This window comes from Schistocerca serialis, chromosome 3, assembly GCF_023864345.2.
Source record: "Schistocerca serialis cubense isolate TAMUIC-IGC-003099 chromosome 3, iqSchSeri2.2, whole genome shotgun sequence".
Lineage (NCBI taxonomy): Eukaryota > Metazoa > Arthropoda > Insecta > Orthoptera > Acrididae > Schistocerca > Schistocerca serialis.
Genome location: NC_064640.1, coordinates 1013296364 through 1013323199, shown reverse-complemented (window position 1 = coordinate 1013323199; position 26836 = coordinate 1013296364). Strand labels below are relative to the sequence as shown.

The following is a 26836-nucleotide window of genomic DNA, read 5'->3' as shown; positions in this document are numbered from 1 at the left end:
ATTACTGCGACAAATGAAACAAAGAAAGGAGAATGTACACGTGCCACATAATTTTATTAGCTTAGTGTATGCCTCTACATTTGTATTAATTTGTGAACTGTTACACAATAAAAGGTGTCACTGAAGTGTGGGATTCTCGGTTATCTTGTACTTTTACCCTTTAAAATTGCGTCTATGTTCGGCATAATTGTTCTTGTGCATTGTAGGCGCAGCATGCAGTTTAAATTTCGATCAGACAATGCGTTTCTCAGGCGCGTCTTGTTACATTTCATTGCAGAGAACAGTTGTTCACAAACATGCGTGGAACCGAACATTGATATTATTGTAGCCGCCAGTTTGTGTATACGAAGAAATCTATCCTGAGGGAAGTGTCTGTAGAATTCCAAAATGATTTCTTGTTCTGAAATTTGTCTCCGTATTCTCTGTCACACTGCAGGTCAATAATTTCTAATTGCAGCTCAGGACGAATCTCTTCAATATTCGCTGAATATGGAGAGGAGAACAGATCAAAATCACTGTCTAGTGCTGTCAGATCTTGAAAGCATTGATCAAATTCTTCCTTAAGGGCAACTAAACTATGTGAATAACGTTCAGTCTTTGTGAACATCTTGCATGGATGATAATTTAGGAAAATGAGCTAGATTTCCTGTTTCCAGCTGACTCACCCAAAGCGCCAATTTCATTTTAAAAGCTCGTATTCGATCTATGAAATGAGTAATTAGCAGATCTTTACCGTGTAGTGAAATGTTCAAATCATTCAGATGGCTAGTTAAATCTGCTAAGAACGCGAGATCACATTTCCATGAAGGCTCTTTCAATTCAGGAACACACATGTCATTTATTTCCATGAACATATTTATCTCATCTAACAGGCAAAAAAATCGATTTAATAATTCGCCACGACTAAGCCAGCGGACCTCGCTGTAATAAGGCAGGCTACCATACTGGCTTTCTACATCCTCAAGAAAGCTTTTAAATTGTCTGTGTTGTAGCCCATGCTTCCTTACATAATTGGTTGTACGAACAACACCACTAATCACATTTTTTAGAGTGATACTCTTTGCACATAAGTTTTCCTGGTGGATCACACAGTGAACGCCCCTTATTTCATTCGGCACGGTTTGGCACGCTTTGGGGATCTTCACATCCTTGTCCACGTGGCTCACTATAGCTAGACGTCTTCCACCAAGTGGATCTAGTCTGCCTCAACACTGGGGTCCCCACATTTTTGTCTGCCTCCACGACAAATTTATCTCATTTGGACCTTGCGGTCGGTACTGTTCCGCTAGCTCGGCGCTTCGAATGGTGCGCCCTTGATGATACACACTCGAGTGACCACTTTCCATGTGTTCTTAGACTGCAGCCTCAACTGCCATATATGCGCTCGCGACGCTGGAAGTTTGCCCAAGCCGATTGGACACTTTTTTCGTCTCTAGCGACATTCGATGACCGTCGCTTTCCCAGCGGCGACGATGAGGTCACACATGTTACCGACGTTATTCTCACAGCTGCGGAACGTTCAATACCACGCACCTCCGAATTGCCCCGGCGCCTCCCAGTTCCTTGGTGGAACGAGGCATGCCGTGACGCAATACGTGAGCGGCGACGTGCTCTTCGCATTTTCCGTCACCATCCAACTTTGGCCAACTGTATCCGATATAAGCAGCTCCGTGCGCGATGACGTCGCGTCATCCGCGATAGCAAGAAGGCAAGCTGGAAATTCTTTATTAGCTCATTTAACACCTTCACTCCCTCCTCGGAAGTTTGGAGTCGGCTTCGACGGTTCTCAGGCGCGCCTAGTTTCTCCCCGGTCTCTGGGCTCACTGTCGCACATGATACATTAGTGGACCCCGTCGCAATTTCTAACTCATTGGGTCAGCACTTTGCTGAGATTTCAAGCTCTTCAAATTACCCGCCAGTGTTTCTCCCGAAGAAACGTGCAGCGGAAGTGCGACATCTTGCTTTCTCCTCTCAAAATCACGAAAGCTACAATACTGTTTTCTCCATGCGGGAACTCCAACATGCCCTCTCATCTTCTCGCTCCTCCGCCCCAGGACCGGATGGTATCCACGTCCAAATGTTGCTGCATTTATCAACCCATAGTCTGCGTTACCTCCTTCGCCTTTATAATCGAATTTGGACCGACAGTACCTTTCCCAGGCGATGGCGGGAAGCTATTGTCGTTCCCGTTCCGAAACCTGGAAAGGACAAACATCTCCCCTCTAGCTATCGCCCCATTTCTCTCACGAGTAGTGTCTGTAAGGTTTTGAAGCGTATGGTGAATTACCGTTTAGCTTGGTGGCTGGAATCCCGCAGTCTTTTAACACCAGCCCAATGCGGATTCCGAAAGCATCGTTCTGCCGTTGACCATCTTGTTGCTCTCTCCACTTATATCATGAACAATTTTCTCCGGAAACGCCAAACGGTAGCAATATTTTTTGATCTGGAGAGAGCATACGATACCTGTTGGAGGACAGGCATCCTCCGCACACTGTTCTCTTGGGGCTTTCGAGGCCGGCTGCCCCTTTTTCTTCGTGAATTTATGGCAGAGCGCACATTTAGGGTGCGGGTGAACACTACTCTCTCCCGTACTTTCTCCCAAGAAAACGGGGTACCCCAGGGCTCCGTGCTGAGTGTTGTACTGTTTGCCATCGCCATTAATCCAATTATGGATTGTCTCCTTCCTGATGTCTCGGGCTCCCTCTTTGTGGACGATTTTGCGATCTACTACAGCTCTCAATGGACCAGCCTTCTTGAAAGACGTCTTCAAGGATGTCTCGATCGCCTCCACTCGTGGAGCATCGAAACCGGCTTCCGTTTCTCACCCAGTAAGACCGTTTGTGTTAATTTTTGGCGACGTAAGGAGTTTCTTCCGCCCTCCTTACATCTAGGTCCTGTCAACCTTCCGTTTTACGACGTCGCTAAATTCTTGGGTCTTATGTTTGACAGAAAACTGTGCTGGTCCTCCCACGTTTCCTATCTTTCGGCTCGCTGTCTGCGTTCCCTTAACACCCTCCGTGTCCTGAATGGTACCTCCTGGGGAGCGGACCGAGTGGTCCTTCTCCGCCTCTATCGCGCCTTAGTGCGCTCGAAATTGGATTATGGAATCATAGTCTACTCCTCTGCTCGGCCGTCTATTCTTCGGCGTCTCGACTCTATCCACCACCGTGGATTACGTTTAGTGTCTGGAGCTTTTTACACCAGCCCTGTGGAAAGCCTTTATGCTGAGACTGCTGAACCTCTGCTGTCCAATCGGCGGGCAGTCCTTCTGACTCGTTATGCTAGTATCTGTCTTCCATGCCTGCTAATCCAGCCCATGACCTTTTTTTCGACGCCTCCTTTGATGTCGGGTATGCAGGCCGCTCCTCCTCCCTACTACCCCCGGGAGTCCGCTTCCGTCAACTGCTCCATTATCTTTCCTTCCGCTTTCCTAAAACCTTCTTGACAACTTGGGGTACAGCACCGCCTTGGCTCCGTCCCCGGATCGACTTGCTCAGAGACCTATGTCAATTTCCCAAGGATGGTACCCCTACACTTGTTTACCATCGGGCATTTGCTGCTCTATGTGCACAAATGACGGAAGCCACATTTATTTACACCGACGGCTCGAAAACATCGTTAAGTGTAGGGAGTGCCTATATTGTTGGCGACACCCCAAATCAATTTCGGCTTCCCGACCAGTGTTCGGTTTATACTGCGGAGCTTTACGCTGTTCTCCAGGCTGTCCACTACATCCGCCGCCATCAGCGGATACAGTACGTAATCTGCTCAGATTCTCTCAGCTCTCTCCTAAGTCTCCAAGCTCTTTACCCTGTGCACCCTCTGGTCCACTGGATTCAGGACTGTCTGCGCTTGCTCCACCTGGGGGGCGTCTCAGTGGCGTTCCTCTGGCTCCCGGGACACGCTGGTATCTGTGGGAATGAGGCGGCCGATATAGCGGCCAAGGCTGCAGTCTCTCTTCCTCGGCCAGCTATTCAGTCTCTTCCGTTTACCGATCTACGGAGCGGTTTATGTTGCCAAGTTGCTCATTTATGGCATGCGCATTGGTCAACACTTCCCCATAATAAATTGCAGGAAGTGATAGCCCTTCCTTGCGCTTGGACCTCTTCCTCCCGAACGCGTCGTCGGGAGGAGGTAATTTTAGCTAGACTCCGGATAGGGCACTGTCTTTTTAGCCTTCGACATTTTTTAAGCGGTGATCCTCCCCCACTCTGTCCCCACTGCTCTCAGCTGTGGACGGTCAGACACCTTTTAATTGAATGCCCCTATTTTAATCCGTTACGCTCCCGTCTACAGCTATCGCCTGATCTATCGTCGATTTTAGCAGATGACACGCGCTCAGCTGACCGCGTTCTACAGTTTATTAGTGACAGTGAAATGACGTCAGTCATTTGAAGCTTTTTTTGGGGACAACCAACCCCTTTCTATAGTGGATTTTGAAGCATTCCTTCTGCCTTTAGTTTCTCAAATTTTATGACTTTGTTCCCATTGCTGCTGATTTTAAATTTCGTTTTTTTCCTGTTTCCTACGTCACGAGCTGGGCGCTAATGACCGTAGAAGTTTTGCGCCCTAAAACCACAAAAAGAGGGGGAGACTTTCTTCAACACTACTTAAAATATCACCTCCGATTGTAGTGTTCTTCATGGCTACTACATCGAGGAGCTCCTCCCTCACCTGAAGATCTCTATTAACACGTCTAATAAATATAGCAAGCTGCGCTGTTCCAGTGGTGTCAACACTTTCGTCCAGAGCTAGAGAATACGCCATAAAATCTTTACAGATATTTGCAAGCTGCCTCTGCACGTCGTCTGCCATGTCCTGTATGCGACGCATAATGGTCATGTTAGATAATGGCACAATCTGAAACTGCTCAACTTGAGATGGACACAAATGTTCTGCTGCAACCACCAAACATTCTTTTATTAAATCGCCATCAGTGAAGGGGCGCAGGGATTTTGCTAAAAGCAAAGCAATTTTGTAACTCACTCTGAGAGCTGCCTCAGTTGATTTTTCTTCGTCATCCAGATCTTATTCGGATAGCTTCCTTTTAAGTTTAATAACTTCCTATGCACGATCTGGTCCATCACATTTTCGACTTCCGTAGTCTTTTGCGTGGTACGACATATAATGTCGCTGCAAATTAAATTTCCTAAAAGAATTCAGCGTTTTGTGACATACTAAACATTTTGCAGCACCATCTTTTTCTGTAAACAGATACAATTCCTCCCAATGGGGGTTGAACTGTGAAAGCATGGTTGGGGTTACACAACGGCGACTTGACATGATTCTTAACCAGCGAAGTGACTGTTAGAGCTGATCGTAGTACTTTAAACGTTACACAGTCGGCGCAAATTCAATAGGCACGCTGCGGCCCTATTTAAATGTGCGCGCGCATTTCCCCTCCCACCCCCCTCCCTCCCTACTCCGCGACCTTGCACCTGCTCGCGAGCACGTGCCTGAGCAGACGCGAGTACTCGCGCTCAAAACCGGCCAGTTGTTAAGCCCTGATGTAAAACCTCAAATCTCCAACATCACTGTGACCGGTAAAAGATCCTGCAAGAACGGGACCAACAATGACTAAAGAGAATTGTTCAGTGTGACAGAAGTGCAGCCGTTCCACAAACTACTGCACATTTCAGTGCCGGGCCATCAACAAGTGTCAGTGTGCGAAACATTCAGCGAAGCATAATTGATATGGGCTTTTTGAGCTGAAGGCCCACTCGTGTATCCTTGATAACTGCACAACACAAAGCTCTACACCTCACTTCGGCCTGTCATCATCGACATTGGACTGTTGATGACTGGAAACGTGTTGCCTGGTCAGACAAGTCTCGTTTGAAATTGTATCAAGTGGATTGATGTGTACGAGTATGTGGAGACAAACTCATGAATCCACAGACCCTGCATATCAGCAGGAGACTGTTCAAGCTGGTGGAGGCTCTGTAATGGTGCGGGTGTGTGCAGTTGGAATGATATGGGACCCCGATACATCTAGATACGACTCTAACAGGTGACACGACGGACTTGGTCTATTCCAGCAGGACAATGCAACACCCCACATTTTCAGTAATTTCTCGTAGTCATTTTTAAATTTTTGTGTGAATTAGAAGTAGTAACTGTTTTGTGATTTTCGCTGAAACGGTTTCAGAAGACAGGAGGCCCAGTCCATGGTTACAGATATAACATTTTACAATTTATATTGAATTATTAACATGAAAATAAAGATAGACCAGAATATGACACTATATATAGCAAAGGTTTGATTATGTGAGCTGCGTTGATTTGCCACTCATTACACTTTCAAAGTTATTACAAAAGCAGAGCATGCTCCCTACCAGTTCAAGTGAAATCTAATTCTTGCTGAAAAGATAATTGAACAAAGTTGAAATGAAGTTACAGACAGGGAGAGGAGCGGAGGTTGTTCACTACCATACACTATCCCCATTGAGTCTGGCAATTTTGCAGATACATTAAAGAGAAATGGACTTTTAAGTAAGACAAAAAATTAAGGTCACTAAGCACATTCATTTCACAGGCACTTTATATTTCAAAATGGATATTCAAACTTATGTACTTCTTTCAAATTAGCTTTTCATTTCTGTTTTGTTTTACAGTACTGTATTAAATATTATTCAGTTTTTGTGATGATATCCTGTGTTGTAATTAATCATTATGTAATGGTTTTATTCTGAAAGTAACAAGTTTGTCTTACTAGTTAAATACGGATTGTAATAAGACATTTATTTTTGTATTTCATTAGAATTTATATTCGGTAGTGTGCAGTACCTGTTCATTATGTGCAGTAATGTGGCAAGTATTGATTTATTATCAGAGGATGTATTGTTAAGATTATATGTCATTGTATTATGGTATTAAAAATAAAAAGGACTGTTTCTTGAATTTTTTTTGCTTATTGTAGTTATTGACAAAAGTGAGAGGAGAGGGGCCAAGGTGATGACTCAAACAGTGAGTGGTGACACTGTGATTTTCAGTAAGAGGGATGGAGAAAGACATTGAGGTGGTGGAGGTGAGGGAGCCACTTTAGATATTTGCGCTGGGGGAGAAGGGATGCAGTCTCACCCTTGGATGATACTGATGACATATGCACACCCATTATGATTTTGAAAAGAAATCTTAGTGTAATATTAAAGAAACCAGTTCAACAACAAAACTAAAATCAAAGTGGAAACCATCAAATACTGCTTCACTCAAGGTTCAGTATGTAGTCTATTCCATTTCTGAAAATCTAGCCCTACAATGTGAAAGTAATTGAAAACCTTATTAAAACTTTCACAGTTTTGTCGGTGATAAGAACACTCCCAACTAAGACAGTTAAAATAATAATTAAACGAGTTTATAATTAGTTTAATGCATGCAGTACCAGGTGTGTTACATTGTGCCCACCTTCTGAAAATACTGTTATCTAGTCAGGTACTTCACATTTTAAAATTTTGGAAAAAAACCTATTTATTGTTTTCAATGAAGTCTTCTACCAGATTACATAAATGTTTTAAATATTTTTGTTAAACTTAACCCATAAATTTAAGTCTCAATAGTAGATGTGACTTTCCACAATGATTTTCATACTCAATATTTTCAGATTCAGGACTCTACTTACACATCTGTCTCTCTTTAAAAATTATTTTGTGAGTAAGTAAATAATTGCCCGCCCGGTTAGCCGTGCGGTCTAACGCCCTGCTTTCCGGGCGGGAAGACGTGCCGGTCCACGGCACTAATCCGCCCAGTGGATTAGTGGCGAGGTCCAGTGTGCTGGCCAGTCTCTGGATGGTTTTTAAGGCGGTTTTCCATCTGCCTCGGTGAATACGGGCTGGTTCCCCTTATTCCGCATCAGTTACACTATGTCAGCAATTGCTGCGCAAACACTTTCTCCATGTACGCGTACAAGATAAATACTCTATCATGCAAACATTGGGGTTACACTCATCTGGTGTGAGACGTTTCCGAGTGGTTCCACTGGGGGCCAAAGAGCACAATAACCCTGAGTTTGGTGTGGGGCGGCAGTGGGGTGAGTGGTCTGCTGTAGCCTGTTGTGGGGTTGTGAACCACTGAGGGATATGGTGGGGATGAAGCCTCTCCATCATTTCTAGGTCCCCAGTTCAATACAATACAATACAATACAATACAATACAATAAAAGTCAATAATTAACTAAATCTGTATTTTTGACAATATTATGAGGATGGTATATTGCTAATCACAGTATAGTGGAGATGTTGAGTCTCAGGAAAGCACAACAAAAGGACTGCTTAACAAGTGAGCTTTCAGCCAAAAGTAGACAACACAGAACATGGAAATAAATACTACCAATATATGACAGCAAAACAAACACATTCACTTCTATGGACACAATAATGCACTCCAATAAAGATCAATTGTTGAATAAATTTAGCAGAGCACTAGAGGCGGGGGGGGGGGGGGGGGAGGAGGTTGCTGGATTGAAGTACATGAGATGCAAGAAGCAGGCACATATATAGCAGCCTTTTCTTTTTTTTTTTTTTTTTTTTTTTTTTTTTTTTTTTTTTTTACTTTCCATAATTAATGTTTTAATATAATTGAAACTAATTAAGTTCCCATTTTTATATCTATTATAGGTTTCATCTTTTTGATGCTTGTGATTTATCTTTCATTTACTTCTTAAGAAGAAAACAAACTGTTGTGGCGTAACAAGACAGCTACGCCACACTGAAGTAGCCGAAAGGCACGCGTTATCTCTCTTAGGCTAGATAGAGGTCTGAAACAGGATACGAAATAAGTGGTAACAAGAAAAGTACGTAGCTGTTTTAATACTTAACTTTTAATCGTCCTTGTTGTATACATCGTTCTTGATGAGACATTTCATACGATAACTATCAAACTATGTAAGGCTAATGGCGCCTTGCTAGGTCGTAGCCATGGACTTAGCTGAAGGCTATTCTATCTATCTCTCGGAAAATGAGAGAAAGGCTTTGTCAGTGTAGTCGCTAGCAAAGTCGTCGTACAACTGGGGCGAGTGCTATTCCGTATCTCGAGACCTGCCTTGTGGTGGCGCTCGGTCTGCGATCACACAGTGGCGACACGCGGGTCCGACATGTACTAAATGGGCCGCGGCCGATTTAAGCTACCACCTAGCAAGTGTGGTGTCTGGCGGTGACACCACACAAACTATGGATAAAAAAGGATCAAAATTTTGTTGTAATCCCTTAGAAACAACTGCACTGGGTGAGTAAGATCTTAGAAGCATAAGTTCTTGGATGAAAGATCTGAACTTAAGTGTTGAAGAAGAAATGAAAATCTGCACTTCGTGTCAACTGAAGAAATTTAAGGAAAGAAAAGCTGAACTGTTGTTAATGGAAAGCAAAGAATCTTACGGAAAGGTGCAAGTGAGCCATAACACATCTGTTGACCCTGAGTTTGTGCATGTTCAAGGCGACTTGCATTTGTTGAGTGTGTCTTTGATTTCAATAGCAGAATCCCCAGTAGTAAAGAAACATATCAACTCAAAGAAATATTGCACAGATAAAAAAAAGTTAAGTGCAGAATAGATGGAACATCCTTTCAGGGAGAATCAGAAAATAAGTGGCTATGATGGTCCACAAACAGAAATGATTGATCAGTTTAAAGACAAATTTAACACTTCTGGGCAAAAGTGAAAAATTTTGTGTGTTGACTTCACTACCCAGAAGTTGGCCATGCACTTGTATACAAAGAGTGTTTGGAGTGAGCAACTACATGGCAAGGGGAGGGGGGGGGGAGGGAGGGAGAAAAGGGCATACTATCTACTCCTGATCCTAAGCCTCGACAGACCTTGTTTGCAAAAACTGTTCTGGTAGTGAAACACTTTTAAATGATATTAGCAGGCAAATGCCTAGCAATGCATGCTGAAAAATGATTAATTTTAGGAAACTTAAGAGAAGGGCACAAACTTTTCAAATCAAATTACCCGCAGATCCAAATTGGATTCTCAAAATTTGCTGAAGTAAAGCCAAGAAACTGTATTACAGCTGAAGCAAGTTGGACATACTCTGGTTGAATTTGTACAGCTCATCAAAATGTGAAGCTAATGATAGCAGATACCAACTTGAGCAAGGTCCCCATACCAGATTACGAAAGCTCACTTCCCACATACAAATGCTGCATGTTCAAAATTGTGTGCAACTCACCAAATACTCAGTGCTTCACAGATGAATGAGAGTACTGTCCTGATGCAAGCACTTTTAAAGATGCCTTACTTTCTGCATTTGAAGAGGAAGTGATAAGGAACATATCTTACGAACAGTGGATTACTGTTGATCTCTGTATGTTTTATTTAGACTGTAACCAAATCAAGAGAGGAATTTGTGCTCAATTTGTGTACACAGATAAAATGACATGACTTTGTTGCAAAACAGCAGTCTTCTTATTTCTGAAAAGAAAAATTCACTAATGCAGAATGAAGCTTTTATTGCATGTTATTTTGCCGAAAATTTTTTGTTTGTGCATAAAGATGAAGCCCATGGATTCCATTGGAATAATTCCATTTGAATAGTGCAGCCATGTGTTGTTTATTGTGAAACAAAATATTAAAATAATAAAAGCAATATCCTCACCTACAAAAGTTCTGTTTTATGTCAGACAGTTTGATGCACAACTCAGTACTTGTACATGTGAGATGGTTCAAAAGCACAATATAAGATTCATAAAAGCTTTACTAATTCATGTCATCATGCTAAAAATTCTGAAGGAATTGAGGTAGAAAGGCATTTTTACACTACTTCTTGTGGAAAGGGAGTGTGCAATGGCATTGGCAACACAGTAAAAAGTCTTGCATCCAAAGCTAGTCTGCAAAATCCTATCACTAATGAAATATTATCTCCCTTCCAATTGTCTGAGTGGCGTAAAGTGAACATCGTATCAGTCATTTTTTTTTCTGTGTGTGAGTCGATGAGCATGCTTCAGAAGAATGGATATTGGATAAGGGGGGGGGAATGAAGCTATAGCAGTCACAGGGACTCAGAAATGTTGTTGTTGTTGTTGTGGTCCTCAGTCCTGAGACTGGTTTGATACAGCTCTCCATGCTACTCTATCCTGTGCAAGCCTCTTCATCTCCCAGTACCTAATGCAACCTACATCCTTCTGAATCTGCTTAGTGTATTCATCTCTTGATCTCCCTCTAAGATTTTTACCCACCACGCTGCCCTCCAATACTAAATTGGTGATCCCTTGATGCCTCAGAACATGTCCTACCAACCGATCCCTTCTTTTGGTCAAGTTGTGCCACAAACTTCTCTTCTCCCCAATCCTATTCAATACTTCCTCATTAGTTATGTGATCTACCCATCTAATCTTCAGCATTCTTCTGTAGCACCACATTTCGAAAGCTTCTATTCTCTTCTTGTCCAAACTATTTATCGTCCATGTTTCACTTCCATACATGGCTACACTCCATTCAAATACTTTCAGAAATGACTTCCTGACACTGGATGTTAACAAATTTCTCTTCTTCAGAAACGCTTTCCTTGCCATTGCCAGTCTACGTTTTATATCCTCTCTACTTCGACCATCATCAGTTATTTTGCTCCCCAAATAGCAAAACTCCATTACTACTTTAAGTGTCTCATTTCCTAATCTAATTCCCTCAGCATCACCCGACTTAATTTGACTACATTCCGTTATCCTCGTTTTGCTTGTGTTGATGTTCATCTTATATCCTCCTTTCAAGACACTGTCCATTCCATTCAACTGCTCTTCCAAGTCCTTTGCTGTCTCTGGCAGAATTACAATGTCATCGGCGAACCTCAAAGTTTTTATTTCTTCTCCATGGATTTTAATACCTACTCCGAATTTTTCTTTTGTTTCCTTTACCGCTTGCTCAATATACAGATTGAATAACATCGGGGAGAGGCTACAACCCTGTCTTACTCCCTTCCCAACCACTGCTTCCCTTTCATGTCCCTCGACTCTTATAACTGCCATCTGGTTTCTGTACAAATTGTAAATAGCCTTTCGCTCCCTGTATTTTACCCCTGCCACCTTTAGAGTTTGAAAGAGAGTATTCCAGTCAACATTGTCAAAAGCTTTCTCTAAGTCTACAAATGCTAGAAACGTAGGTTTGCCTTTCCTTAATCTTTCTTCTAAGATAAGTCGTAAGGTCAGTATTGCCTCACGTGTTCCAGTGTTTCTACGGAATCCAAACTGATCTTCCCCGAGGTCGGCTTCTACTAGTTTTTCCATTCGTCTGTAAAGAATTTGTGTTAGTATTTTGCAGCTGTGTCTTATTAAACTGATTGTTCGGTAATTTTCACATCTGTCAACACCTGCTTTCTTTGGGATTGGAATTATTATATTCTTTTTGAAGTCTGAGGGTATTTCACCTGTTTCATACATCTTGCTCACCAGATGGTAGAGTTTTGTCAGGACTGGCTCTCCCAAGGCCGTCAGTAGTTCCAATGGAATGTTGTCTACTCCCGGGGCCTTGTTTCGACTCGTGTCTTTCAGAGCTCTGTCAAACTCTTCACGCAGTATCGTATCTCCCATTTCATCTACATCCTCTTCCATTTCCATAATATTGTCCTCAAGTGCATCACCCTTGTATTGACCCTCTATATACTCCTTCCACCTTTCTGCTTTCCCCTCTTTGCTTAGAACTGGGTTTCCATCTGAGCTCTTGATATTCATACAAGTCGTTCTCTTATCTCCAAAGGTCTCTTTAATTTTCCTGTAGGCAGTATCTATCTTACCCCTAGTGAGATAAGCCTCTACATCCTTACATTTGTCCTCTAGCCATGCCTGCTTGGCCATTTTGCATTTCCTGTCGATCTCATTTTTGAGATGTTTGTATTCCTTTTTGCCTGCTTCATTTACTGCATTTTTATATTTTCTCCTTTCATCAATTAAATTCAATATTTTTTCTGTTACCCAAGGATTTCTACTAGTCCTCATCTTTTTACCTACTTGATCCTCTGCTGCCTTCACTACTTCATCCCTCAAAGCTACCCATTCTTCTTCTACTGTATTTCTTTCCCCCATTCCTGTCAATTGTTCCCTTATGCTCTCCCTGAAACTCTGTACAACCTCTGGTTTAGTCAGTTTATCCAGGTCCCATCTCCTTAAATTCCCACCTTTTTGCAGTTTCTTCAGTTTTAATCTACAGTTCATAACCAATAAATTGTGGTCAGTGTCCACATCTGCCCCTGGAAATGTCTTACAATTTAAAACCTGGTTCCTAAATCTCTGTCTTACCATTATATAATCTATCTGATACCTTTTAGTATCTCCAGGGTTCTTCCACGTATACAACCTTCTTTCATGGTTCTTAAACCAAGTGTTAGTTATGATTATGTTGTGCTCTGTGCAAAATTCTACCAGGCGGCTTCCTCTTTCATTTCTTAGCCCCAATCCATATTCACCTACTACGTTTCCTTCTCTAACTTTTCCTTCACTCGAATTCCAGTCACCCATGACTATTAAATTTTCGTCTCCCTTCACTATCTGAATAATTTCTTTTATTTCATCATACATTTCTTCAATTTCTTCGTCATCTGTAGAGCTAGTTGGCATATAAACTTGTACTACTGTAGCAGGTGTGGGCTTCGTATCTATCTTGGCCACAATAATGCGTTCACTATGCTGTTTGTAGTAGCTTACCCGCATTCCTATTTTCCTATTCATTATTAAACCTACTCCTGCATTACCCCTATTTGATTTTGTGTTTATAACCCTGTAGTCACCTGACCAGAAGTCTTGTTCCTCCTGCCACGGAACTTCACTAATTCCCACTATATCTAACTTTAACCTATCCATTTCCCTTTTTAAATTTTCTAACCTTCCTGCCCAATTAAGGGATCTGACATTCCACGCTCCGATCCGTAGAACGCCAGTTTTCTTTCTCCTGATAACGACATCCCCTTGATTAGTCCCCGCCCGGAGATCCGAATGGGGGACTATTTTACCTCCGGAATATTTTACCCAAGAGGACGCCATCATCATGTAATCATACAGTAAAGCTGCATGCCCTCGGGAAAAATTACGGCTGTAGTTTCCCCTTGCTTTCAGCCGTTCGCAGTACCAGCACAGCAAGGCCGTTTTGGTTATTGTTACAAGGCCAGATCAGTCAATCATCCAGACTGTTGCCCTTGCAACTACTGAAAAGGCTGCTGCCCCTCTTCAGGAACCACACGTTTGTCTGGCCTCTCAACAGATACCCCTCCGTTGTGGTTGCACCTACGGTACGGCTATCTGTATCGCTGAGGCACGCAAGCCTCCCCACCAACGGCAAGGTCCATGGTCCATGGTTCATGGGGGGGGGGACTCAGAAATATCATTCATTTATTCTTTCGAGCAAAGACAGGGTTAACACAAAAGTTATTTCTAATAAATCTGGGTTTGCAAGAAGCCTCAATGTGGCCGTAACAGCATTCGTAACAGATTCTGATAATGAATGTTTATGTGAATATGTCTCATTTCGGTTGTTGAACTTACACCAATCGTCTTTCGGACACAGACTGTGCATTGGTGTTTGGTCAGTGGATAGTTTGTGGAAAAAAATTGCCCACACAGCACGCCTCATTGCCTCTAAATTATGTGTGCTTTTCCTGATAGCTCTCCCATAAAATAACTGAAGAGAATCAGTTCTTTCAGAGTAAGCCTGCCTTTTCCTACTAGTGGTTCTCCATCTTCGAGTACTTCACCTTTCTTATCTTTCAGCAAGCGGTGAAGCCTACCACCAAGCCTCTTTTGGATGTGGCCAACACACTCCAACTTCTCTATTGTTGTATTGTACAGATTTTTATCTGTTACAGCTTTGAACAAAGAGGAGTCCCCATCACCAAGGTATTTAGTATATCTAATACCATACTGGTCCTCAGATCTAGAGAACATCCTCACAACTACAGCAGCCTCCAACCCTCACTTGAGCCACTGGCAAGAAAAGCATCTAGTAGCATGCTCTAAAAATTATGCAGTTTCTCACTGTCTTCATTGTTGGAAATTTTCCTTGTTGCACACTGGTGGCAGAATTTAGACAATTTCTACACCTAAAACTGTACCTGAGTCAATAACAATAACAGATACAACTCCATGCAGAGAAAAGGTGGAGCCATGTTCAGAAAACCACACAATAAATTACCTCCTTCCCTGCCCTGTCCAAGGCATCTCAGAGTATATAGTAACCTAAAATTGCTTTCATAGGTACCAGTGTCAGTTTTTTTGAAGGAGGAAAATTAAAATTCATAGCAACATGAATTACAAATTAATTTAAAATCACAAGCTATTCCCACATTCTTTCTTCAACTACTATCATGCTTTCCATATTTTTACAGCTAACACATGAACATGGAAACTTTATAGCCTGGTAGAGAAGCTGTAAATCAACAAGTCTGAATCCAGTGGCATCCATATCATCATCATTCACGCACCTGTACAATTCTCCTGTCCCAAGTTTCGATGCTGAAGCTGAGAGCTTATGTTCTTAATTTTGAGCTGCTTCCTCTTTATTGTTGGTAAACCTATTTCCATGAAACCTCCATTTCCTAAATACATTTTTTCCAACATCCATAATGCATAAATCTTGACTTCCACATAAAGGTTTGCAAATTCAGTCTTCCACCTACTAATATGTGTTAGTATTGTCAAAACATAAATAAACCACATGCAAGAAAGTTTTCAGGCAAAGATATAGATGTAAGCCAAAGATATCGAAAGAAAATAGCCTTCACACTGACAAAAATTCTGCTGAAACAAGCAGTTTCCCAAATGTCAAAAAAGGTGGGAGTGCCCGCCAGTGCAGAGTTAATCGGTTTAACAATTTAAAGGCATTTCTAAAGCTTCTATCACGATAAAATTCACACACAACATGGATTAAACTGTGTAGATCAAGAAAATAATATTTTTGAAAAATTGATTTTGTGGGCCAAAATATATTACATCCCTTCTTAATAATGGGAAAATTCCTCAGTAATCTATCTATGAAACAGAGTACATATTTTCTCCTGAGGAGGTGCATTGGTTGATGTCAAATAGGTGTTGATTACGTGCTAGCTGTTTGTGAGCTGTTGGTTAAGTCTAAATGGGCTGAAAACCATTTAGCTCTGTCTCTCTCAATTATTTTTATTTGCAACCACAAATTGAGAATTTAATAACAGTATATGGCCAAAAATGGACCTAATTGCCATGTATATTAATTGGAATCAGCCTAGAATTCCCTGAAATAGATGTGCTGTATATAAGGGACAGTTAAATGAAAATGAGACAATTGGAGAAAAAGTAATCAGTGTAACTGTTAACATATTTATTCCATGTAAGACAAGATGGCCTACTTCTTTACGGAAAAGTATTTGCAGTTGCATACAGAACTGCTATTGTACCCAGGCATGCACCTCTTCATGTGAAGCAAATCAGCGTTCATGAATGAATGGACTGATGGAAATGGAAATGAGCGTTTGGCGTCATTGGCCGGGAGGCCCCTCGCGGGGCAGGTCCGGCCGCCATATCGCAGGTCTTATTACATTCGGCGCCACATTGGGCGACCTGCACGCCGGATGGGGATGAAATGATGATGAACACAATACAACACCCAGTCCCTGAGCGGAGAAAATCTCCGACCCAGCCGGGAATCGAACCCGGGCCCAGAGGACGGCAATCCGTCACGCTGACCACTCAGCTACTGGGGCGGACAATGGACTGATGACCTTAGTAGTTTAGTCCCTTTAAAGAAAAAAAATGAAAGGCCACAAATGTCTTTCTTCAGAGTGCTAAAAATGTGGAAATCACATGGGAGAGACTGTACGGAGAATGTGTTAGGGCTTCCCAGTTAAATTTCTGTGGCATACTCTTTGCAACCTTGGCAACATGTGGGCGTGTCCACACATTTCAACTATGCTGCAGAAGTTCTGCTGGAAAGCCCATACACATCCTCCATACTGTCCCTATCTTTTCCCTTGCGATTTCCATCTTTTTGGAGCCATGAAAAGAGACATTCATGGTCGCCAATTTGCTTCAGACGAAGAGGCTCTTTCCTGGGTACAATCGTGGTTCTGTAGGCAACAGCAAACAGTTTTCCATGAAGTTGTTGGCCATCTTGTCTCACAGCGGGATAAATGTATTAAAAGTCACAGTGATTACATTTGAAACAAGAAACAGTTTCCAGAATCAAACTGTCACTCTGCAGCGGAGTTTGCACTGATAAGAAACTATCTGGCAGATTAAAACTGTGTGCCAGACTGAAACTCTAAATTGGGACCTTTGCATTTCGCAGCCAAGTGCTCTAACGACTGACCTGACCTACCAAAGCATGACTCATGACCCATCTCCTACCTTCCAAACGCAAACTACCCCCCTCCCCCAGGTGGCCTCACCTCTGTTTGGTTTGTGCATGGCTACCACAGTCTTTGCAGCACTACTTACTCTTTCTACGCAGCAGACCTACACTTGTACTCTCTCTTGCATCCTCTGATTTTCCGTCGGATGGCTCTTTTGGTGCAGACCCTGCCTGGACTTGGCTCACAATTTTGGCCTTGATTTGTAGTTCCACTTCCGGCACTATCTTCACCTTCCATTAACAGTTATATGATCCCCATTATTGGCTTTGGTCTGCCATCTTTTCCAAATTTGAAGGTCACACACTATGGTGTAAGCTCCGCCTCTGTGCCCTTCCACCCTGGCACCCTTCCTTCCTGGTGTCGTACCACGCTCAAAACCCAGCACAGTAGCCATCACGTTGGGAGGGGGGGCAGGTGTCTTCCGGTACCTGCGCGAGTAGCCCCCTGTTGAGACAGGGATCGCACTGTTGGTGCCTGCGCTGCACACTCCCCTGTATGCATGGAGTATGTGCCCATCATGACTGGGGCACGGGGACTCCTGGCAGCAGATTGCTGACCAGGTAGCCATTGCTGTGGCTAGGTAGTGCCCATGGGGAGAGCCCCTATTTGGAGTGGGTGGCACCATGATGGATAGTTTGAACACAAAGTGACTTAAACTTTCTTCTGCTGGTGGTCACACAACTGCAGCAGTCTCGTGAAATGGAAAGGCCTCATATGATGCAACAAAGTATGATCTCAGTGTGTTCCCTTCCCTCACCACACCGTGGGAGGAACACACTACTAAACAAGGAGCAAAATCCTCCCCCCAATACCTGGTCTGTACCTGGACCAACGGGGACAACTGTTTGGACACAAAGCCTTTATTTTTTGTGGAACACATTGAAGATAAATACAGGGAAGCAGCAGCCATCTCTTAAGATGAAGAGTGGTTCCATCCTGATTAAAATGTCATCTTGTTCTCAGTCATACGAAGTTCGGTGACATTCCCATGACTGACTGTAACTCCCCATAAGTGTCTCAGTATGGTCCAGGGCATCATTTGCACCATGATCTTCATTTGCACCATGATCTTCATTTGCACCATGATCTTCATTTGCACCATGATCTTCATTTGCAATCTGATAATTAGCTGCAGGCCAACTTAGAATGATGGGGTGTGCACTTCATCTGTCATGTCCATAAGGGACCAAAGGAAAACAGAGCTGCTACTGGGGCCTTCATATTGGCTTTCAATGGTGATAAGTGTCCTGAGAAGGTCAAGGTGATGGTCTACCGGTGTGACATGAAATCCTATGTTCCTTCTCCTGTGAGATGCTTCAGGTGTATGAAGTTCAGATATATGTCTTCCCATTGCACCGCTACCTCTGTCTGCAGGGATTGTGGACACTTGCTGCACACGAATGTTCCTTGGGCCCTCGTATGTGTAAACTGCAGCGAGCTCCACTGTCCCTGGTCACCAGTTTCCTCTATTTTTAAGTGTGAGATGAAAATCCATAAGTATAAGACCCTGCACAAGCTTGCATATCAAGAGGTCAGAAGAAAGTATGAACATCTTAATCCCATACAAATGACACAATCTTACATTACACTACAGCTGCAGTGTCGTCCTCCGCGTTGTGCAGTGGGCCCTTGCAGCCACCCGTGGATACCTCCCTCCCACCCCCACCCCCAAAAGGCAGTCGGGGCCCCTTCTGGTGTTTCCACTCATTTCAGGAGCATTGGCTCCCCACCTGCCAGGGACACAGGTCCCCATTCCCCAGCTGGAGGTGCCTCATCCTTCTCCGGCTTTTCTAGTTAGGAAGAAGTCACTTGGGGCTCTTCCGGAAGGAAGTTCCTTCTGATTCACAGCCAGATGTCAGCAAGTGGCTGAAGGAACCACAGGCTGCTGGCCGTTGGACTTCTCATTCTTCCTCTGTCCATAAAACCAGTTCAAGGACACCTTCCCAGTCGTCATCTTCTGAGGCGGAAGAGGATGAGAGAGAGAAAAAGAAGTCTGTATGACAAAGGAAACTCTGGCAGCCCCTAAGGAATCAGATTCTGCATGTACTCCTTCTGTGCCCAAGATGGGGATCCCAATGGCCCCTGAGACGCCATATCTCCACTGGCAATATGCTGCTGGACGTATGTCAGTGGATCCCCTGATGTCTCAGCTGGTGGCAGCACATGACCCTAAGTCATAACCTGCCCCCCCCCCCCCCCCCCCCTCTGTAGTCGCTTCATGCCCCCACAGTATTCAGTCAGTCTGATCCTCCAGTGGACTGTAACAGATTTTTCCACCATCTGGCTGAGCTTCAGGAACTTCTAACCACTTACCCTGCATTCTGTATTGCCATCCAGGCAACGTGGTTTCCAGCAACTCTAACCCCTGCCTTTCATGGCTGCTGAGGTTATTTTAAGAATCATATGGACTATGAGAGGGTATCGGGTGGAGTTTGTATGTATGTGCTGGACACTGTATACAGTGACCTTGTGCCTCTTGTTACACATTTGGAGACTGGCTGTTCAGGTAAGGGCACATCAGGATTTATTTTACCATCTGTAATATTTATCTCCCTCCCAATGATGTCATGACCCAGGATGTACTGTCTGCATTACTCTCTCAGCTCCCACCTCTTCCCCCCCCTCCCCTCCACCCACCTTTCCAAGTCTTCGGTGACTTCAACACCCATAATCCTTTGTATGGTGGTACAGTGATCACTGGCCATGGTAAAGACATTGAAACTTTACAGGCACAGCTCAATTTTTGCCTCTTGCATTATTCTCATGCCCCACACACTTCAGTGTGACATGGAACTTATTTGGCCATTGATCTCTCCATGTGCAGCCCTGGTCTGCTACCATCTGTCCACTGGAGGGTCCATGATGATGAAATGTGTGGTAGTAACCACTTCCCGATCTTCCTGTCCCTCCCTCAGTGTTGCTCCACTGGATGCCTGCCGAGATCGGTTCTCCATTATGCTGATTGAGATGGGTCACATTTGCTGTCATCCTCAGCTCCCCATTGCAATGTAGCCTATCGAGTGCAGCTGTTCAGCATACAACGGCAGCCATTCTTTCGGCAGCCATTCTTTCGGCAGCCATTCTTTCGGCAGCCATTCTTTCGGCAGCCATTCTTTCGGCAGCCATTCTTTCGGCAGGCATTCTTTCGGCAGGCATTCTTTCGGCAGCCATTCTTTCGGCAGCCATTCTTTCGGCAGCCATTCTTTCGGCAGCCATTCTTTCGGCAGCCATTCTTTCGGCAGCCATTCTTTCGGCAGCCATTCTTTCGGCAGCCAACTGGCCATCCTTTCATCCTCAGGATCCCCCCGTCGGAAGATTGTACTCTGGTGGGCCCCAAAGAGTGCTGCGCCATTAGAGATGATAGGCAGGCTCTCCAACACCAGAAGCAGCACCCTTCGCTGGGGCACCTCATTGCCTTTAAACAGCTGTGTGACCATTTTCGCTATCTCATAAAACGATGAAAGCAATAATCTTAGGAACTGTACGTTTCCACTGCTGCATCATGTACCTCTCCATCACAGGTATGGGCAAAGATCAGACACCTCTATGGTTCCAGTCCCCTGCAGATGTACCAAGTATTTCTGTAGATGATACCGTTTGTACTGTTCCAGACACTGTCATCAAACATTTTGCTGAGCATTATACTCACGCGTCTGCATCTGAGAACTACCACCCTGGCTTTCGGCTTATTAAATGGTGGATGGAGTGAATGTCCTTATCTTTTACTACCCGTCACCTGGAGCCTCATAATGCTCCATTCAGTGAATGAGAACTCTCCAGTGCTTTAGCCCATTGCTCTGATACGGCCCCACGGCCAGACCGCATCTACGACCAAATGCTGAAACATCTCTCAGTGGATTGTCACTGTCACATCCTTGCCATCTTTAACTGGATCTGTAATGTGGGTGAGTTCCCATATCGGTGGTGAGAAAGCACGAAAGTTCAAGTACTGAAACTGGGTAAGAACCTACTAGGGATGGACAGTTATTGACCAATCAGTCTTACCACCCTTACCAACATTCTCTGTAAGTTGCTCAAACACATGGTGAGCTAGCAGATGTGTTTTCTCCTTGAGTCTTAGGGCCTTTTGGCTGCTTCTCAGGGCAGTTTTCGCAAAGGCCACTCCACTGCTAATTATTTGGTTCACCAGGAGTCCACCATCCAGATGGCCTTGCAAGTCGTCAGCACCTCATCGCTGTCTTTTTCAACATTCACCACATTCTTACTGCGTCACATGAGTGTGATCTCCAGGCTCCATTTCCAGTATATTTCAAGAACTTCCTGTCGCAAGCATACGTTCCAGGTGCAATGAGTACTTCACACAGTACCACCCATATTGAAGAGAATGAGGTCCCATAGGGCTCTGTACTTAGCGTCCCTCTCTTTCTGGTGGCCATCAGTGGTCTAGCAGCGGCTGCAGGGTCTTTGGTACCACTCTCCTTATTTGCCGATGACTTTTGCTTTTTATTATTGCTCCTCTAGTATGGGTGTAGCTCAGCATTGCCTATAGGGCACAGTCATGGGCTGTCACCCATGTTGTTGTTGTAGTCTTCAGTCCTGAGACTGGTTTGATGCAGCTCTCCATGCTACTCTATCTTGTGCAAGCTTCTTCATCTCCCAGTACTTACAGCAACCTACATCCTTCTTAATCTCCTTAGTGTATTCATCTCTTGGTCTCCCTCTATGATTTTTACCCTCCACACTGCCCTCCAATGCTAAATTTGTGATCCCTTGATGCCTCAGAACATGTCCTACCAACCAGTCCCTCCTTCTTGTCAAGTAGTGCCACAAACTCCTCTTCTCCACAATTCTGTTCAATACCTCCTCATTAGTTATCTGATCTACCCATCTAATTTTCAGCATTCTTCTGTAGCACCACAGTTCGAAAGCTTTTATTCTCTTCTTGTCCAAACTATTTATCGTCCATGTTTCACTTCCATACTTTCAGAAATGACTTCCTGACACTTAAATCTATACGCGATGTTCACAAATTTCTCTTCTTCAGAAACACTTTCCTTGCCATTGCCAGTCTACATTTTATATCCTTTATACTTTGACCATCATCAGTTATTTTGCTCCCCAAATAGCAAAACTCATTTACTACTTTAAGCATCTCATTTCCTAATCTAATTCCCTCAGCATCACCCGACTTAATTCGACTACATTCCATTATCCTCATTTTTCTTTTGTTGATGTTCATCTTATATCCTCCTTTCCAGACACTGTCCATTCTGTTCAACTGCTCTTCCAAGTCCTTTGCTGTCTCTGACAGAATTACAATGACATCGGCGAACCTTAAAGTTTTTATTTCTTCTCCATGGATTTTAATACCTACTCCGAATTTTTCTTTTGTTTCCTTCACTGCTTGCTCAATATACAGATTGAATATCGGGGAGAGGCTACAACCCTGTCTCACTCCCTTCCCAACCACTGTTTCCCTCTCATGTGCCTCGACTCTTATAACTGCCATCTGGTTTCTGTACAAATTGTAAATAGCCATTTGCTCCCTTTATTTTACCCCTGCCTCCTTCAGAATTTGAAAGAGAGTATTCCAGTCAACATTGTCAAAAGCTTTCTCTAAGTCTACAAATGCTAGAAACATAGGTTTGCCTTTCCTTAATCTTTCTTCTAAGATAAGTCGTAGGGTCACTATTGCCTTACGTGTTCCAACATTTCAACGGAATCCAAACTGTGATCTTCCCTGAGGTTGGCTTCTACCAGTTTTTCCATTTGTCTGTAAAGAATTCACATAAGTATTTTGCAGCTGTAAATTATTAAACTGATAGTTCGGTAATTTTCACATCTGTCAACACCTGCATTCTTTGGGATTGGAATTCTTATATTCTTCTTGAAGTCTGAGGGTATTTCGCCTGTCTCATATATATCTTGCTCACCAGATGGTAGAGTTTTGTCAGGACTGGCTCTCCCAAGGCCGTCAGTAGTTCCAATGGAATGTTGTCTACTCCCGGGGCCTTGTTTCGACTCGTGTCTTTCAGAGCTCTGTCAAACTCTTCACGCAGTATCGTATCTCCCATTTCATCTTCATCTACATCCTCTTCCATTTCCATAATATTGTCCTCAAGTACATTGCCCTTGTATAGACCCTCTATATACTCCTTCCACCTTTCTGCTTTCCGTTCTTTGCTTAGAACTGGGTTTCCATCTGCGCTCCTGATATTCATACAAGTGGCTCTCTTATCTCCAAAGGTCTCTTTAATTTTCCTGTAGGCAGTATCTATCTTACCCCTAGTGAGATAAGCCTCTACATCCTTATATTTGTCCTCTAGCCATCCCTGCTTAGCCATTTTGCACTTCCTGTCGATCTCATTTTTGAAACGTTTGTATTCCTTTTTGCCTGCTTCATTTACTGCATTTTTATATTTTCTCCTTTCATCAATTAAATTCAGTATCTCTTCTGTTACCCAAGGATTTCTACCAGCCCTCGTCTTTTTACCTACTTGATCCTCTGCTGCCTTCACTACTTCATCCTTCAGAGCTACCCATTCTTCTTCTACTGTATTTGTTTCCCCCATTCCTGTCAATTGTTCTCTTATGCTCTCCCTAAAACTCTGTACAACCTCTGGTTTAGTCAGTTTATCCAGGTCAAATCTCCTTAAATTCCCACCTTCTTGAAGTTTCATGGCTTTCACTTTTAAGTTTCCAAGACTTGCATTATACACTTCTGTCACCATCGTAGTGCCCACCCACACCCTACCTAGATGACCTTTTACTTCTTGGATTCACCGCTTTTTGGGACTGATCTTCTATTCCCAGCTGACGTAACTTTCCCACCTTCACCAACTTGAGCGTAAGTGCTGGTGCCACCTCAGTAAACTCTGCTGCTTCAGTAACACCAGATGGGGTGCAGATCTTTCAACCCTTCTACAGCTCTACAAAGCTCTGGATCAGTCCCATCTTGACTATGGGACTCTTGCATATGTTCATCATCACCTCAGCATTGCGTATTCTGGAGCCCATTCATCATTGTGGGGTCTCACTTGTGACAGGAGCCTTCCGAACTAGCCCTGTAAACAACCTACTAGTAGAGGTTTGAGTCCTTCTATTACCTATCAGGCAGCCAATAATAGCTGCTGAATTACACTATATGCATTCATAGCTTCCCTGAACATCCCGACTACTGTGTCCTTTTCCTTGGAGAAGGACACGCGTCCACAACAGTGACCCAGAACTAGGTTTACAATTGCTGCATGCCTCCAGTGTCTCTCTAACTGCAACTTCCTTCATTAGCACCTCTGGTGAGGGAGACATTGCATGGGTCCCCATGGCTTGTGCTCCGACCTTGTATTTGTCTCAAAGTATCCTGTGGCCCAAAAGATTCCATTGACCCCACAATTTTTTGCCGACTGTTCTTGGCTGTCCTTGAGACACATCTGGATTCAGAAGTGGTATTCACCGATGGCTCAACAGTCGATGGACGAACAAGCTTTGCATACACACATGCACAGTGCAGTGAACTCCAATCTATGCCAAATGGCTGCAGTGTCTTCACTGATGAATTGATGGCCATTAAACTAGCCTTTAGCAATGTTCATTCATCCACTGGCAAGAGTATCCGAATCTCTAGTGACTCCCTTAGCAGCCTTCAGGCTATAGACTAGTGCTACTCTCCTTGCACACTCGTTGCAGCTATCTGGGATCTTGTCTCTGACTTCCATCAAGATGGATGGCTAGTCATTTTCGTTTGGACCCCTGGTTGTGTTGGGATTTTGGGAAATGTATGAGCTGACTGGTTGACCAAGCTGGCCACCAGGATGCTGATTCTGGAAATGGGTCCCCAGAACCAGACCTTCAGTTGTTCATATGCCACAGATTGCTGAAAGTCTGGAACTCAGAATGGTCTGCGCTGATCTCCCCAAAGAAACTGAGGACAATTAAGGAGACCACGACCACAGAGCAGTCTTCCCTGTATCCTTCTTTCTGTCAACTCCACATTGGCCACACTTGACTGACCCATGGCCACATGCTCCGATGTGAGGATATCCCTCACTGCCAATGCAGAGCCTGCCTGACATTGGCCCACTTACTCATAGACTGCCCTAATTTGGCTCCTTTGAGGTGGCATCTTAATCTTCCTGACACACTCCCTCTGGTACTAACAGATGACGCCAAAGCGGTTGATCTGGTGTTACGTTTCGCCTGTGAAGGTCGTTTCTATTAATCCCAGTAAGGTAGGGCTTTTTGGCCCCATTGATTGCCTGAGGGATTGTAAGGACACCCCACTCCACCCCCCTCCCCCACCCCTCCTCTTAATCCTCATCAGAAGCGTAGTAGTTAAATACATAAATTCTCTGGGGGGGAAAAAACAAAAACTGTTTGTTGAATGTTAACACATTCCAGTTGTGAACAATTTTTAATATGTGAAGTCCCTATGTTAAGTTCATACTGCTGTAGAAGTGATGTGGCACATATTTTTTCTTGTTTCTGTGTGAGACATTTATACAGCACATGGTTACTTTTAAATGAAGTTTTTACAGATGACTAAAGTGCCTTACAATATAACTTATGAACTGTGCAAGGAAGCCAAAATGTAACCAAAAAAATTATTTTTCTTTGCAGATCGTGAAGAACAACTTCTAATGGTTGGAAAAAAAGGATTCAGCGGTATTATGTCAACAACCAGTGTAAGTAACCTTAATTCATACACACACTCTCAGAAAAAAATTGTAATACCGAGGATGAGTTTTGCGATGTAAACAAAAGTTGGTAAGCACATTTCTACATGTGAAAATAATGTCTGTTCAAATTTCGTACAAGTTGCATAAGAGTGGGGCTTGTAGTGCCACTCTGAGGATGCAAATCAGGTTCGATCTAAATACATACAGTAAAATCTGCGAGCATTAGTTATCTTTGAGATTGGACGTGGTGCATTGATGATGTTCATCGAGGATGTCTTTAAGGCAACAATGACACCATAATCAACACCTTATTGAGTCTGAACAAGGTCATGTAATACGGCTGTGAGAAGCTGGATGTTCCTTCTGTGATACTGCAAAAAGACTTGGCAGGAATGTAGCCTTTGTACCTGATTGCTGGCAGCAATGATCACAAGAATGTATGGTTGCAAGAAGACTAGGCTCCTGACAGCCATGTGGCTATCAAGAAGGAAGGCCATTGTGTTCAGCATATGGCTCTGACGCATTGTACTGCATCTGCAGCAGCAATTTGAGCAGCAGTCGGGCTCACAATGACGCAACAAACTGTTACAAATGGTTACTTCAACAGTTCCGAGCCAGATGCCCTGTAGCGTGCATTCCACTGACCGCAAACCACTGCCATTAGTGAATTCGGTGGTGTCGAGCGAGAAGCTCATCAGAGGGCAGTGTTAAGGTCTGTTGTGTTTTCTGATGAAAGCTGGTTCTGCAATGGTGCCACTGATGGTTGTGTTTTGGTCAGGAGGAGGCAACCAACCTGTCTGCATGCTAGTCACACTGCACCCATAATTGCATTTATTGTCTGGAGTGAAATTTCGTATGGCAGCAGAAACACTCTCTTGGCTATCTTGTGCATCCTGACTGCTAATTT

At 43.6% G+C, this 26836-nt stretch overlaps 1 protein-coding gene across 1 annotated transcript in view; it reads left to right on the top strand.

Moving 5' to 3' along the window:
- LOC126471471 (zinc finger FYVE domain-containing protein 9) overlaps positions 1 to 26836 on the top strand; it is a 429993-nt gene that overhangs the window by 46934 nt on the left and 356223 nt on the right. The window contains exon 2 of the mRNA XM_050099668.1: positions 25871 to 25935. Within this exon, the coding sequence (XP_049955625.1) occupies positions 25871 to 25935 (65 nt within the window). The remainder of the gene's footprint in view (positions 1 to 25870; positions 25936 to 26836) is intronic.